At 36.6% G+C, this 16,693-nt stretch overlaps 2 protein-coding genes across 3 annotated transcripts; one reads left to right on the top strand and one right to left on the bottom strand.

The window, feature by feature from the left end:
• The first annotated feature begins 200 nt into the window (after positions 1-200).
• On the top strand, positions 201-10,941 carry LOC125871839 (phosphatidylinositol 4-phosphate 5-kinase 9-like). Of its 2 annotated transcripts, XM_049552521.1 has the most exons (9): positions 201-349; positions 2,498-3,816; positions 5,002-5,169; positions 5,785-5,950; positions 6,973-7,083; positions 7,934-8,121; positions 9,071-9,228; positions 9,768-9,927; positions 10,508-10,941. In XM_049552521.1, the coding sequence occupies exons 2-9, from the start codon at positions 2,603-2,605 to the stop codon at positions 10,785-10,787; spliced, it is 2,445 nt and encodes an 814-aa protein (XP_049408478.1). In that variant the 5' UTR covers positions 201-349; positions 2,498-2,602; the 3' UTR covers positions 10,788-10,941. The 2 variants fall into 2 exon arrangements, with proteins under 2 accessions (XP_049408478.1, XP_049408479.1); XM_049552522.1 differs by lacking the exon at positions 201-349 and having other exon boundaries at positions 10,511-10,941.
• A 169-nt stretch (positions 10,942-11,110) lies between these two features.
• On the bottom strand, positions 11,111-15,828 carry LOC125871840 (uncharacterized). Its single transcript, XM_049552523.1, has 6 exons — positions 15,493-15,828; positions 14,311-14,387; positions 12,274-12,339; positions 12,035-12,109; positions 11,842-11,916; positions 11,111-11,726 (listed from the first exon to the last, which is right to left on the bottom strand). The coding sequence occupies exons 1-6, from the start codon at positions 15,812-15,814 to the stop codon at positions 11,301-11,303; spliced, it is 1,041 nt and encodes a 346-aa protein (XP_049408480.1). The 5' UTR covers positions 15,815-15,828; the 3' UTR covers positions 11,111-11,300.
• Between the last annotated feature and the right edge of the window lie 865 nt (positions 15,829-16,693).

Below are 16,693 nucleotides of genomic sequence, written 5' to 3'. Positions count from 1 at the left end.
GTCTTTATACATCCCTTGCGGTGGTTTATTATATATCAAGCTTGAAAATGACAAGCTATTTATATTTCTTAGATTTCACAAGTAGTATTTTATAAGTTTTAATTAAAAAAAAACATATCGTAATCTAATCGTTTTCTTGAAAATATTTTAACATAATATTTTCTTATACAAGTAAAAATTTCAAAAAACTTTTTATAATTTGTTGAATTCGTACACTATACTTTTCTATTCTTCTTGGGATTTGTCTCATTTTTTTTTTTCAATTTTCATATCATTTTTTCTTCAGACTTTTTCTCTTGTTGAGCAGAAGTCATCAGAAAAAGGCAAAAATCAGCAAGTTTGAAAAAAGGTGATTTTTTTAGTTCTTTTTCTGCTTCTGTTTTTTGTATGGTTATTGTTTATTTTTCTTGAAATATAGTTTCATAGAGCTTAAAGTTTGCTTCTTTTGTGTATTCTTGAAATGGGGTTTTTGTTATTCAACTATTTGTGTTGGTGTTTGTGGTGAAGAATTGAAGTCAACATTTTTGCAGCTTGGTGGAGAAAACAAGAAAAATGGGTTTATTCAGAAACTTTAGCAGGAATATCTGCAAAATTTTAATCATTAAATGATTTCTTTCTATCTATTATGACCTTGATGGATAGAGTTACGTGGTAATTGTTGCTGGTGGGGTGTCAGATATCTGGTGAATTAGTGGAGGTGTACGAAAGCTTAGCCAGATACTATGTCATAAAAAAGAGAGAAAACAATATCTGCAAAATTTTGTATTACTTTTCATTTGTCTTGGCCTTGGTGGACAGAGTTACGTGGTACTTGATGCTGATGGGAGGTGTCGGGTATTCCGTGAATTAGTTGAGGTTTGTGAAAGCTGGTTTGGACACTAGGGTCATAGAAAAGAAAGAAGAAAAATATGCAAAATTTTGTCTGAATTAATGTGTTTGTTTTCATTCTCAATTGTATGTTGGATTGCTTCTGAGTAAAGGGTGTGGTTTTGTGATGTGAAATCATTTTCCAATTGTATAGTCTTTTCTCATATGTCCTAGCTTTGGTGGACAAAGATATGTATTAGCGGTTGTTGGTAGGAGGTGTTAGATATCCCATGAAATTAGTCGAGGTGTGCGGAAGCTGGGCTGGAATCTGCAAAATTTTGTATGAAATAATGTGTTCGTTTCATTCTCAATTCTAAGTTGGATTGTTTCTGAGTAAAGGGTGTGGTTTGTGATGTGAGATTATTTTCGAATTGTGTAGTAGCTGTATTTAGGAGCTAAGAATGACTGCGAGAGAGAGAGAGAGAGAGAGAGAGTTGAATTGAGTTTCTTGATGGTGCTGAGAATTGCAAAGAGATTGATTTGATTTTACATATTTCTTTCACAAAGATTTGATCTTTTTTGCCAATAAATGCTAAAAAGACAAAACGGGCATTTAGAATAAATTGTTTGAGCCTATGGGAATTAACTTAGTCATCGTGTTCTTAACCTTGAATGGTAAGATACTTGTAGAGGCGGAGCCAGGATTTGAAGTTGGGTTCAGGATTCTAGTTCTTTTAAATTACTGTGTTCTAAATTTGTATATATTCAATAGATTTCTTAAGACAAATACAGGGCTACATCTGAACCTGTAACCAAAAGTCTAGCTCCGCCCTCTGGATATTTGTATTTAATGTTTTCAGTTAGTACAATGTTAATATGTCATCAAGGAAACACATTTTAAGAGATGTCATGGTGTTGGAAAATGCTTATTCTTCTTGTTTTCATTATTGAAGTCATTATGACTTTCATTATTGAAGTCATTATGACTTGTTCGTGTAATATGGCAGTTGAGTCTAACTCAACCCCAAAAGATAGCTCATAAGGGAAGGATTGTCCAAGTCTATAAAAGCAGACAATCAGTCCATTCCCCTATCAATGTGGTACTCTAACCCACTTAAAACAGATCTTATCCATTTCTTGGTGAATATTCCTTTTACGGCCTTTGTTTTGGCATTTCATAGAATTAGATAACAACAATAGAGTCTAAGAATCCTCAGCATTTCGATATTCTTTCACCATCACCTCTTTCATTTTGTGTGTGCTTATGCTTTTGTCCTCGAGGATGGAAAGATAGAGTGTTTTGTATACTTAGTAACCAATAATCTTTGATCTAGTAGGAGATTTGGCTCATTAATGTTGTTTGGAGTTCATATAAGAGATTAAGTTCAACTAACATCGGAAGGCAAACATGCAGTTTATGTTACTTAAGTTTATGAACAATTATTGCAAATACAGATGACCCATTGCTAAATAGGATAACCAACGGATTTTGCTGTTTAGCTAAAAAAATTCCGTCGCTAATTCTTGTTTTATTAGTAGTGTCAGAGAATTCTAGATTGTCGTCTCAACATTTGTAATTATTTTTTACACCTAACAGGGTAAATATTCTTTCGCTTGTAGTTAGTTAATGTGTCTGTTGATTGATTTTGCTATACGTAGGTGTTAATTGTTGTGTTTTTTCTATTTTCAGGTCAAAGCAGGGACTTTTTTTTAAAGCCGGATGTGTGCTTTAGCTTATCTGAAATTCTTGGCCCCTTCCTATCCAGTATAAACTTGAAACTTTCTGGAATTATGCATGTCTGGTCTTGGGGCCATTGCCGACAATATTGAAAGAACGATTACTTTATCGGATAGGACAAAGTCACTTGATTCTTCATTAATTCATGACAATAACGACATTACTAAATTGGCTAATGGTGAAGTTTGTCTTACTTCTGAATCCACCAACTTTAGAGTTGGGGAGCTCTTATTACCAAATGGGGAATCCTATTCTGGGTCCCTGCTGGGCAACATACCCGAAGGTTCTGGAAAGTATAGGTGGTCTGATGGTTGTCGGTATGTGGGTGAGTGGAGACATGGGATAACACATGGTCATGGGAAACTAGAATTTCCTTCTGGTGCTGTTTATGATGGCGAATTTTCAGGTGGTTATATGCATGGTGAGGGGACATATATTGGACCTGATAAAGTGACCTATAGGGGACGCTGGCGGTTGAACCTTAAACATGGTTTAGGATATCAAATGTATCCCAATGGGGATATTTTTGAAGGGTCCTGGATGCAGGGAACCCCTGAAGGACCAGGTAAGTATACATGGGCTAACGGGAATGTCTACTTTGGAAACATGAAAGGAGGGAAAATATCAGGGAAAGGAACTCTCACTTGGATTAACGGAGATTCGTATGAAGGGAGCTGGTTAAATGGTGCAATGGATGGCGTCGGTATGTATACGTGGAGTGATGGTAGCTGTTATATTGGTACATGGACACATAGTCTAAAGGATGGAAAAGGAACATTTTATCCTAGTGGTAGCAGGCTTACGGCTGGTCAAGAATTGTACCTCAATGCATTGAGAAAACGAGGGTTACTGCCAGATATGAAAAAACAAAGTCAAGTCTCCCATATCCATCATGCCGCTTCAGTTGATATGGGAAATGTCAAAGTCAGTGGTAAACTTCCAGAGAGAAACCTGTTAAATTTCGGGCAGTCACGACCTACAAATGTTTCTCTGGAAAGACGATGGAGTCTTGAAGTAGCCATTGAGAAAGTTATCGGACATAATTTAGATGGAGACATGGAGGATGCTATGAGTGCTCCAATTTTGGAAAGAGAGTACATGCAAGGCATCCTAATCAGTGAGGTTGTCTTAAATGAGCGTTTTTCACCACCATCCGGGAGAGCCAGAAGGAGGCAAAAGAGATTTGTAAGGGAATTAAAGAGACCAGGTGAAGCAATCATAAAGGGTCACAGGAGTTATGATTTAATGCTAAGTCTGCAGCTTGGGATCAGGTGCGCTACTTGTGGCTACTGATGACTTTATAGCCCGTGTTTGTTGGGATATGTTTAACTAGTTCTTTTTCCCTCAATTTTCTAACAGATTATTTCTCTCATTGCTGGTCTTTCTTGGGTCTACATTTTTCATTGATTCACTTGGTTCCCTGAACTTAATATTGTGTTATTTTTGTATAGATCATTCATACTATTTTGCTAGACTTAATGCATTTAGCAAGCTGTTTTAGGTATGTTTTATTTTCTCTAGATAAAATGAAAAGAGAGAAGACTGGAAGGACATTGGTATTCGAGTTTTTTATGTGCATATAGAAGAATCGTAGAAAGTTTTCCTATAAGTCTTACTTTTCTTGTATCACCATGCATAGTTTGAGGACGAGAATGTCTCTGGATAGCATCGGAAGTCAAAGGAAGTTACTAACTTCAAGACATCGTCTATTTGAGAACTTTAATATGGATGTACTTGCTGAAAATCTTTATGGTACCAATAGTTGTGTGTATATAAATGCGTTCAAAGGAAGAAATCATGAAATATCAATTGGATAATTCTGGTTCTTCTTGATGGCCAATTCAGATGTAAGTTTACAAAGTCTGACGTTTGAAGGGTGTAAAAAGTGAAAATAACGAAAAAATGATACTCTGGTGTTTACTATGCTAAAACTGTTATATTTAGAGCTACCATTCTAACAACTACAAATATGTTATCGGGTTTTCAGAAGCAATACTGAGGCAGATAATCAATGACATTAATCTGAAGTTAGAAAATCCCTGGACCAAGTGGAGTTAGTATCAACCTTACTAGTATCTTACACAACCTACTCTGAGATTTTCTTGACTCCTGAAGTGGGAATAGCATTGAATGAGGATCTCATGTGCAAATATGAATTCTTTTTTTCACATGAAATTAATCACCGAGATAGTTTTAATTTTCTTCTCCCCATTCCTGCTCCTCCATCACTCTGAGATTGCTATAGAGGCTATTCTACAATCCACTAAATATTTAACTTGGATGTAAAAAGATATGTTCAGTTAGGCACACAGAAATCCATGGATATGTTGCCTTATTTAATTTGATATTTCATACTCAATTCATCATCCTTCTTGAGGGAGGCAATCATTTGCAGCATGATTTCGTTGCTCCTTTTTATCATATATCAAACGTGTGACCAGTTGAAATGTGACCAGATACACTGTGGGGAAAATTACACCTATACATAGACGAGATATACGAAATTCAGATTTTGGTCTGCGTGCTAGCTTTTGGATGTATTTTCCAAAAGGAGGATCTCAGTTGACACCTACACATCAGTCTGAAGATTTCAAGTGGAAAGATTATTGCCCAATGGTCTTCAGGTTGGTGGTTTGCTATCTTTTATCTAACAATGGTCGAAAAACTCTAAGCAGCTGCATGCATATTGGATTTTTTCGGGTTAGATTTGGTTTCAATTAAGATTCATAATGCATGTTTTTTTTTTGTTTTTTTTGCTTTTATTTGTTTATCTTCCTTAGATATCTCTATTGCATGTCAGATGTGTGAATGTCGCTTATTTTTGTAGAAATAGATGTTCTTCTGTAGCAATAATGCTATTTCTTGGTGTTTTCTGAGGCATCTCACTAACTTATCAGCATTTTGGATATGCTACACTCGCATAGAAACTAAATGGCTTCATGTTATCTTCTTTGCTTAAGCTGTATAATTAGAACCTCTATATGGTTTTATTCCGGTTATCATATTTGAGATTTTGTGGAGGCTGGTCTTGCGCTGGGGCATGCATGCCCGACCAAAGCAGCTCGTGTCCCTCCTGCAGATGTTTTTCTTCGTCAAGTAGAGGAGCTTCCTTGTATCCCTCCCTAGATGCTTTTTCTTGTTACTGTTGATGTATTATTAGAAGTCAAAACTAGTTTGTTAGGCTTTCTGTTTTTCTATATGTGTACGTGTAGGAACTAAAATGGACTTATTTCTTGTAGGAATCTGAGGGAGATGTTTAAGATTGATGCTGCTGATTACATGATGTCAATTTGTGGAAATGATGCCCTTAGAGAGCTTTCTTCTCCTGGAAAAAGTGGCAGTGTATTTTTCCTGTCTCAAGATGACCGTTTCATGATTAAGACATTACGTAAATCTGAAGTTAAGGTGTGTAATCTTGACTTAAACCTATCGCTGTGACAAATCACTTTTATCAGAAAATTTTTATCTGTCTAGCTGGGAAAAATAGAAAATGAAAAATCACAGTGCTATAATAAGTTGGAAAAGGAGTGATATCTTAAGAAGTCGTTTTTTCTGTATGTGAAGTAAGTGAAATATCATCAAAGGCGCAACCAGAGGAATTAGGAAATCATTGATTCAAAGACAGTGTTTGGCTATCTTGATTGTTTCAGGGTAATTGTTTCGCTATCACCTAGATTTTATGGTTAGATGATAGCACAGTATCCTCGCAGGCAACACTTAGGATGTATATACATAGCTCTTCTGGGCCACAAGTGATCTTCTGCACTTGGGAAATTATGATTGTGAGAGCAGCAACATCATGTACTTCAATTTCTGTTACTATTTGCTGTTTCTTATACTTCGATTATCATTTTGATGTAGTTACTGTTCAGAATGTTTTGTTATGCTTTCTCTTTGGTTACTTCTTTTTGTGGAGTGTTTTGGATTGTTTTTCCTCTAGTCTCGGGTCTATCGGAAACAACCTCTCTACCTCTAAGGTAGAGGTAATGTCTGCATACACTCTCCCTCCCCAGACCTCACTTTGTGGGACTACACTGGATATGTTGTTGTTGTAAAGCTGCAGCATCTGGCAGACAAAAGATCTTTTGCATAAACTTTGCATGTATAAAAAAGAGAAGCAGACAGGGCTATTCAGAATACTTTCTCTTGCTTAATATTACCTGTCTCATTACTTTGCTTAAAGTTCTTCCACATACCCCTTGAAATGCTTCTGACCCATCAAATTCATTCCAGTTGGGTTTCCCCCTTATTGTTGTAAGGCTTCATACTTGTGAAAGCTGCTCATTTTTTTAATGTCAGCTAAGTTTTGGGAGATCTTTGCAGATGTCTCTTTTAAAGATTTGCCTGTTTAACTGTTTTATTGGAGTTCCTCTTACGATTAGTTAGGTATGAAAAGAGAGCATCATGACCATTGATCTCACATATAGGTTTTGCTGCGGATGCTTCCGAATTATCATCGCCATGTCAAGACATATGAGAATACTCTCATCACTAAATTTTTTGGACTTCACAGGATAAAACCTTCCAGTGGACAAAAGGTAACATACTTGTAGATTTTGATCTGCATATAATTAAAGTTAATTGTATTATTTCTATATACTTTTGTTAATATTGCGTTAAGAATGAAATAATATAAAAAAAAAACTTGTGTTATCTTGCGACATGCGAAAGCTGTTTAGATTCTAATTACTCTACTATCTTTAATACTCCTGTTTGTCTTATTTTCCTGCTTAGTCTGTTTCAAAAAGAATGTCTCTTTCCTTTTTTAGCAAATCTTTAATTTCAACTTTCCACATGACATTTTTAAGGCCACAAGATTAAAGGATATTTTGGTACATTCTACATATCTTTAGTTTAAGACCACAAGATTCAAGTCTTCTTTACTTTTTTAAACTCCAAACCAAGTCAAAATCAAACAAACAAATTAAAAATGGAGGGAATAATTAATTGTTATGGTAAATTCCACTTGCCAAATATTCCCCACGTAGGAGTGAACAGTGAACCTTGTCCAATATGCTCCTGTCGTGACTTGAACTCCTTACCTCTTGGTTGGATATGGAGTGCTCTTTCCACTGGAAGAACCTCACATGTCTTGCACTACAATTCATATAGGTCTAGACATATGTGATTTGGAAGGTTTGATTGAATGTTGATGCATCTCCCTCCATCCCAATAAAATAGATCCAATTTGACCTGTGGTTATAAGATTAAAATATTTTAATAGATTATTATAGTGAGTTTGATTTAGAAGGTCTGAAGGTGGGGGTGTGGGGGGGGGGGGTACCTTGTCAAGTAAAAGTATATTTTTCCTCCAGCGAGGAAAACGTATAACAAACACTTGTGACGTTTTATATACATAAGACTAATAATTTTGTGATGTTCTTGCAGTTCCGCTTTGTAGTAATGGGAAATATGTTTTGTACGGAGTTGAGAATCCACCGAAGATTTGATCTTAAAGGTTCTTCACTAGGACGATCTGCTGACAAGGTTGAAATTGATGAAAACACTATACTGAAGGATCTAGATTTGAACTACTGCTTTTATCTAGAGCCTTCTTGGCGCGAAGCTTTATTAAGGTAAGTGACTTTTTATTAAATATTCTAATTTTCTCTAATGTACCTACATTTGTTACTTTTCAGTTGCTGTTCTTACTTAAGTGTGTAGTAAATATCCAAAGGTAAATAGTAAGTGGGTATTAATCCCTAGTCCTCTAGGTAAATAAGTCAACATTCAACCAAGTGTACCATTTAACCTTCTTGTAGCATGAGTGCCAACAGATAATATTATACCAATTTTAGAAAATATATACTTATATGACCTAGTTTTACGGAGAGATCGCAGGTTCATGTGCCTCATATTTTAGCCTAAAGATTTGCCCTTGATTGTAATGGTCTGGTGGAAGCTGTTGAAGTCGTATGATGTACTTGCAAAGAAATGGTAGCCCTCCTTGTTCTGTTTCACTATATTTTTTGGTTGGTAGGACGAGTTTCAAGTATTTTTTTCTAAGTTTCATAAGATATGACAGTTTAAAGTTGTTGGTTCGTGGCAACATTTCTCTTTTGCACCTCGGTATTATGTGTTTCCGTAACTGAAAGCAACCTTAACTCTTTCTTTTAACGATTGATGGTCAGCGAAATCACACTAGAGTTCTTTAAGATCTATGTAAATTATTGAGGTAATAACTCGCTACCTGTTGGAATTTGTATAACCTATCTCATTTAAAAGTCAAGTTGTTAGAGAGAGTACACTTATATTTACCTAATTATATCCAACATGCTGCTTCATGTGCGAGCGAGTTTCGTTTTTCATCAGCCAATCATGTGGAAATTCTTTTTTATATGGGTGGTGCCATGGTGGTGAGACTTGAAAGCAGGGCCTCTGTCTGCTAATACAATGTTGAAATATGTGACCATCTCATCTAAAAACTTAAGCTATTAGAGTGAGTACACTCTTATAGCTTAAGCTGTTGGAGTACGCTCTTATTTACTTGAATTATATCTTCAACACAACCGTTTGTTTGTACAGGCAGATCGAAATTGACAGTAAATTCTTGGAGGAAGAGAACATTATGGATTACAGCCTCTTGTTAGGTGTTCATTATAGAGCACCTCAACACCTACAATCTCTCATGTCGTGCAGTGGACGCACCACGGCAGATGGATTAGAAATTGTTGCAGAAGAAGGTTTGTCTCTGAATACAAAAAATATCCGCATCTGTTTCAATTGGTTTGTCTTACTTTCCTTTTAGTTTGTTTCAACACGAATGTCTCTTTCCCTTTCTGTTAATTTCTTAATTTTAACTATTTCTTTGTTTTAACTTTCCACATACATGTTTATAAGACCACAAAATTAACAGACATTTTGGTATATTATGTGTATCTTTAATTTAAGACCACAACATTCAAAAGTTTTATTTACTTTCTTAACTTTCGTGTCAAGTCAAAACCAGACAAACAAATTGAAATGGAGGGAGAACTTTTTTAAGACTTAACACTAGGACAAAAGAAGTATGACCTGATAGCTGGTGGCTTTTCAGTTTATTGATGGTTCATAATAAAGTCGAATCTCGTCATATATATGTAGGTAGGTAAAGTAAGACACTTAAATTGAAACTCAGGGAGTATAATTTAGTAATCTCGTAAAAAAATACATTTATATATATCTTATTTTTTTCTTGGATTTATGACTTATAAACTATTGTTTTTTTGTTTTCCTACTTCAGAGTCTCTGGAGGATGAAATATCACCCCAGGGCCTTGTTTTGGTCCCACGTGGAAGTGATGATAGTGTCGTTGTGGGTCCTCATGTCAGAGGCAGCCGATTACGAGCATCATCAGCTACTGGTGATGCGGAAGTGGACCTCCTCCTCCCCGGGACAGCAAGGTAATTTTTCGCTAGGCTTGACATTAGTATTTTCTTTAAATTGTAGCACCCTTGTAGTCACAGTGAGACACTGGGATGTATTACTCCCTCCGTTTCAATTTGTTTGTCTTACTTTCCGTTTTAGTCCGTTTCATAAAGAATGTCTCTTTCCTTTTTTGGCAACTCTTCAATTCTAAATTTCCACATGCCTGTTTAAGACCTTAAGACCATAAGATTAAATGACATTTTGGTTCATTATATATGACATGTTAACCTTGATGACAAGACCTTTTAAGAGTTTCTTGCACTTAAAACACCAAACAGAAGAACACACATGACAATTGGGATTGGTGAAATCCATCAACTTGTTTACGCCTCCTTTCAATTGCTAGAGATGCTGCACGAAAGCCTCTGTGCCTTCGCGCGTCTAGTCTTGCTTTCTTTCGCTTAACTTTGCTCACGAGTTCAGGAAATGATATAAATATATATTTCAGAAGGAATGAAGACTTTAGCTACCACTGTTGTATTATCTACAAAATTTTAGTTGATCTTTTGGTGTTGACAATTTTACATGCCTAACTTCATCTCTTTGTGCGTCAAGCAGATTGCAGATTCAGCTTGGGGTGAATATGCCAGCAAGGGCGGAGTACATACCAAAAGAAGGTCAAACACAGGTGTTCCACGAAGTATATGACGTTGTGTTATACCTCGGGATAATTGACATATTGCAAGAGTACAACATGAGCAAGAAGTTAGAACATGCATACAAATCGATTCAGTTTGATTCCGTTTCCATTTCTGCTGTTGACCCAACGTATTACTCGGAGAGGTTCTTAGAGTTCATTCGGAAGGTTTTCCCTACATATGCAGCAGCAACTTGAACAGTATCCCCACCCCCAATCCTTAGCTGTTACCATGGAAATTTTACCATGGTAGAGGGATACAGCTGCTGTTTGTAATTTATTGAAGAGTGTACAATGCGGATTATGGATATGTAGTTGATAGCAATGCATATCAGTTCTTCTTTACAAGTTGGATACACAACTTGGAAGTTTATAAAGATTTTTACGTGAATATACAATAATAACTGTGTATTAGATCATAGTAGACGACAGTCTAGATCAGCCCCTATTTCAAGCATAACCATGCAATTAATGTGTTAAAAGGATAGCTTAGGTCCCTTCTTATACACCTAAAACAGAGATTTTAGAAGTTGGCAACAAATTTGCTTTTAATCTAGTATCTGAAAAGCATTAAGCTACTTTTAAAATGATATTCGATTACATTCTCAAAAGCCTTCAAAGACAAACGAATGTAAGCCACAAACTTAAAAATCACCACAAAAGACGAATTTAACTCCATGCATTAAAGGTAGGTTCTATGACTTCGGTTCATCAACCCATGTTGGGTGGTGGAGGTGGTGGGCGCATTCCTTGGCCTTGCATCTGTTGACCTGGAAAACCTTGTGGAGGCATCATTGGAGGTCTTCCCATGTGTCCACCTGGAGTGAAATTAGCCATTGCTCCACCACCAACGGGAGGAGGTGGTGGGGCAGGTAAGTTACCTCCTGGTGGCATAGGTCTAGGTCCGTTACCCATAGGGGGAGGGGGTGGAGGCATTGATCCAGGGGCAGATGGTGGGCCTCTGGGTGGAGGATTTGGAGCTCCAGGAGGAAGACCTTGTGGTGGTGGTGGAGGTGGAGCTTGGGGTGGTGGAGGTAGAGGCCTGGATGAGGCACCAGGTGCTGACAACCCGTTGTCTGTAGGAGCGGTTGGTGGCTTGTTAGTCTCCGGTGGCTTAGTCTTGAAGTATAACTGCAACTGAAATTGATTCATCCCGAAGAGAGAGTAAGAGGCTAACCATGAAGAAATGAGTCAACTTCGGAAACCCTGCTGAGTAGTACAAGTTTGTAATTTAAGAAGTAAGAAGACTCACAGTGAACATTTTTGAGTCTGGGTCCCAATGCGAGAAAAACTTGGGAGTTGATTTGTCAATCTCAGTGCTTGGAACCTGCATAATGCAACAGAATCGATTCAATAATCAAACAACGACAAACGACAAACAACGAAAAGTAGGAACATATTATTAAAGTGGTCAAGATAATGTTCGACCATGAGAAAAGAGTTACCTTAAATGAAATGATCTCATATGGTTCAGCAGCAAACAGAAGAAACTGATATCTTTTGTCAAATGGTTGGATTTTCTGTCCAAAGGGAAAGAGATACATAAGATTAATATCTAGTTAATCTTGGAAAGGTATAAGATTTTTTATTATTCCAACATGCAAAGTCCAGAAAAGGGGCACTTAAACAGCACTTTGTTAAATACAGTAGAACCACTCGAGAAGAGAATATTGGACATACAAACCTGCTCGAAAGAGGACATGAATCGGTGCCTTGGCTTTGTGTTGTCTTCAATCTCAGGATATTCAATCTGCAACACTCACCACCATCATGAAACTATTAACCAGCGCAACACTTACATAAAGTAAAAAAAAGGGGAAAACCAAACGAATGGAAGGTAAACTTGGCTAGATCAAACTCATCATATACTTGTCTAACATATGTAATGTGCCAAAAGTGCATTTCTTGCGATCTGCACTTTTTCCTTGTATCATGACACATGCTTTGAGTATGTTAGCAGAGGTTGGTGCATTATAGTAGCAGAAAATAATCGAAATAACCTACAGTTACACCAATTACTATTAAGGAACCTATATTTAGTCAAACTATTAAACCATTTTCTTCCATTATCACATTTTAAAATTACACATAATCTGGATGACGTCCTCGTGCTGCCTTGTTTTACTGTTTCATCATCATAGTTCATACAATAAACGAGAATCCATGCAGTGCATAGGACTTGGTCTCTTTGTTGTTACACTAGCCTCCAAGATATTGAAACACATGATAATTGCTTTTATTTTTCATATTTTACTTTTGGGGCAAGGCGACATGCCAAAGTTGTGTTACCCAGCTGTGTAACCCAGAGATGTGTTTTGTACATATTAGGAAAAAGATACAAGTACCCCCCTAGACTATGACCGAAACCCCAGAGACACACCTTAACTAAACTAAGGTCCTATTACCCCTCTGAACCCATTTTTTTTGTAATTTTGTGCACCTTTTTGACTAACGTGAAGATATCTCCCACGCGCCTCAATTGCGTGGAGTCAACGTAAGACAAAAGGTGTAAAAAATTACCAAAAAAAATAAGTTCAGGGGGGTAATAGGACATTAGTTTAGTTAAGGTGTGTTTCTAGGATTTTGGTCATAGTCTAGGGAGGTACTTGTGCCTTATCCCTACATATTAGGTACACCTCCTTTCTAAAATAACCCCCACAATAAACGCAGCCTGCCTATTGGTCTTTAACACAGACTTCTTTAGCAAAAACAATCACTTCAGTTTGATAAATTTGTACAGACTACCATTTCTCATATTCGTATTAGCCTAAATAATATGGTGGTTTGCAAGTGGGAATTGGTTGAACTCAAGTTTGTTTTGAATGGAAATAGTCAAATCCAAAGTCTTGTAATTGTCAATCAGACAAAATGTAAAGCAATCTCCTAATATTAATTAGATCAAATTCCTAGAACAAATATATAATGTCAATATAAACACAACTATAGGAACCACCGGTTATCCATCCAATCACATCAAAAAGGCATGCTAAAAAATACAGGCATGACAAGCGAAACAACAGTATTGCAGAATAGGGAAGGCTTGTTGATACCTGGGTATCCATTCGTAAACAACACTCAATGGGAAGGATAGGTAAAAGAACGCCTATGTCGAACAACCATCTGGTTCAAGTGATGTAAAGTTTTTGAAGCCCGAATATTTTTTCAAATAGATAATCTATTAAAACCTCTAAATCATGGCTGAACAAATCGATGTAGGATTTACCGACTCACACATTTCTAACATATCTAACAACAGCCCAAAGCACTGAACTAGTGTTCTTTAACATATACTAAACTAAAACTATTGCTTGCATACTTGTTAATTTGGATATACTAAAACCCACCACACTCTCCCTAGAGCCCACCTACCTTCCCATGAGCCAAATAGTGGCTTTTCCCACTTCCCTCCCTGAAAGACTTGAACCCCCCAAAACCCATTGTTGGAGGTGGCTAGACATTTCCACTAGGCTATCCTTTCCTTATCCCATTTTGAACTTTCAAATGATAGTTCTGAAGTTATTCACTTCGACAGTGAAAATGTTTTTACTTCCGGAACAAATGAAAATAACATTACACTATTCCGAAAGGTAAGGATGTTCAGCCATTAGATGAACTACTAAGTATGAACCATCAACAGGAAACAATGATGAATACCAGACTTAAATTGACAGCAGACACATCATCAAATTGAACGTGAAAGACACAGAACAGTAAGTCTGACCTGGAATAAAAGAGATCTTTGTTTTGTCTCCGGATCAAATTGCTTGGTCACTCGGTAGCCAGGCCTACCAATTTTAACTGCAGTTCCAGGCCATAAGAAATTAGCACACAACACTCAAGAATCAAGGAAAATGGATAATCAACCATCATCAAAAATTCAAAATCTAAAAACTTCTTAGCCTGAAAGATATTCAAAGTATGATTGATCTCATCCCCAATGTGTAAATGGACAAAATTGAGCATAATGGTTATAGAGGATTCAAAAAACCAGCCCAACTAATTTAGGATTAAGGCATAATAGATTGATTGACTAGTTACAAGGTTCAATAATTTGAGGAACTTTGGTCAAGTATCGTTTCATAGAAGGTGAAATATTTTGTCTTCACTAGTTTGGATGACTGAGGAAACTTGCCTCCACCTCAACTATTCTACTCTGCAAAACTCCATTCACCAAAGCTAGGCAGATCAAAACATATCGCCTAACTTATTTGGTTTTTCAGGGATACGAACGACAGAAGTCTCAAGGATGTTTTATAGAGCCCCTTGTCCTCACGTCCACTCCCACAGTCTCCTATGACCTTTGTTTGAACTTCTCCAACTCTTGAGTGCTAGAAGGCGAATTAATTTCTAAACATTCTTTCAACACAATAAAATCTTATGGTACATAATTTATTTTTCTTGATAAATGTGGTGTTCCGTCCAAGTCGAGTGGCATACACAGCAAGGCATGTATATCAAGGCCTTATCACTTGGCGCCAAAAAACGAGCAATTGAGGGTCAATGCTGGCAGGTGGCATAGGCGTGGCAGACACATGAGGTGATTGGACGAATACAAATCAAATGTTATCCTACTACCTTTCACGAACACATATATAGGTAGCTAATAGCTTTGTCCGTTAAAGCTCAAGGCTTCCGCTAAAGGCAATGAACTTTGCCTTACTGAAAGTGAACCCTGGTCTCCACTGATTTGTCCTACCTCATTGACTACTAGGCCACACAGTTAGTGTAGAATTGTGGCTAAGGTTAGATAAACAATCGATACTGTTAAACCCTAAATCCTATCCCTAATTCAACAAAGTAATAATAACACTAAAATCTCTTATATATCACCAAAATTAAGTCCCAAATTCAAATAACACAACTCATCAACCCGAAAAAAGCCGATTATTAAATCAAATCATACCGTTTCTTTTGAGAGTAACTTTGCGCTTATGAGGCTGAGGTTGAGCAGGAGCATCCTTAGCTTCACGAGCAGCTCTTTTAGCTAAATTAGTCTGATGCCGTTTTCCTTGAGTGTGAGCCAAGTAATTCCCTTCATTGTTGTGTAACGTCAAGCAAAGCTTACATTCATAGCTTCCGAGATGATTTCGCATGAAATAAGGATCTTTTGCGAGGTCTATGGTTTCTAAAGCTAACCGGCGCAACCGCTCACGGCGGTCGATTGCCTCGTTCTGGGCGGAGGCGGCGCCGCCGCTTCCCGGCTTCGAACCCCATTCTCTGTCCATTTCGTTCACTGAACCCGACTCGAAGAGCTACGGAGTACAGATGATAGAGAAGTTGATATAGATAACCCGACCCGGTTACTTCAGATGGATCAGGTCGGGTCAGTAAGAAATTCACATAGATTGGCCCAATATTTCAGTTCTATTTGTTCAATAAAATTCAGGATTTGCAATTGGACAATCACATAGATATGGCCCAATAATTCTTTAGGGAGGTGTTTGGTCTTGAAAATTCTGAATATTTGAAAAATATAATTTTTATTTTTAAAATTTAAATTGATATTTAAGAATTGGATCTGTACTTAGTCATAAACAGAAATTAGAGTTTTTTTCTGAATTTTTCTGAATAATTATTGAGATTAACATATTTGATGGGATTCATAAGTTTTAACAAATTCTTTTGAGAGGCATGAACATGAAAATAAACGATCAGAGTTTAATAAATGGTATACATATATTTGTGTGAAGACTTGCACATGAGTCACGATTCACAATTAACAATCATGTAGTAAAATAATTACACACAATCACTAACGTTTGTAGTAAGATAAATAAGATTTTTTCACTCTTAATTAGACATTTCAGATATGAGTTATGATATGAAATTTTTTTGATAGAAAACATTTTTTCTCTTAATGACCTTACACGATGCAAATCCAAACTAATGAGAGCTTTGATTTGAATATCAAATAGTACATGGTAATTTTTTTTAAAATGCAACATTATATTTTCTACTAATAGAACCATGTTAGTTAATTAGTCAATAATTCAATATACTTAAACAGAAAAAGGGCAAAAGTTTTTTTTTAAAAAAAAAACCCTTTCCAAAAGGGCTCTTATAAGATAAAGTAGCCCGATATAAAGTTAAATATGAATTCAATT

Source organism: Solanum stenotomum, chromosome 7 (assembly GCF_019186545.1).
Source record: "Solanum stenotomum isolate F172 chromosome 7, ASM1918654v1, whole genome shotgun sequence".
In the NCBI taxonomy this organism is placed as follows: Eukaryota; Viridiplantae; Streptophyta; class Magnoliopsida; order Solanales; family Solanaceae; genus Solanum; species Solanum stenotomum.
The sequence above is the reverse complement of the archived record's forward strand: the minus strand, read 5'-3'. Positions and strand labels throughout refer to the sequence as shown.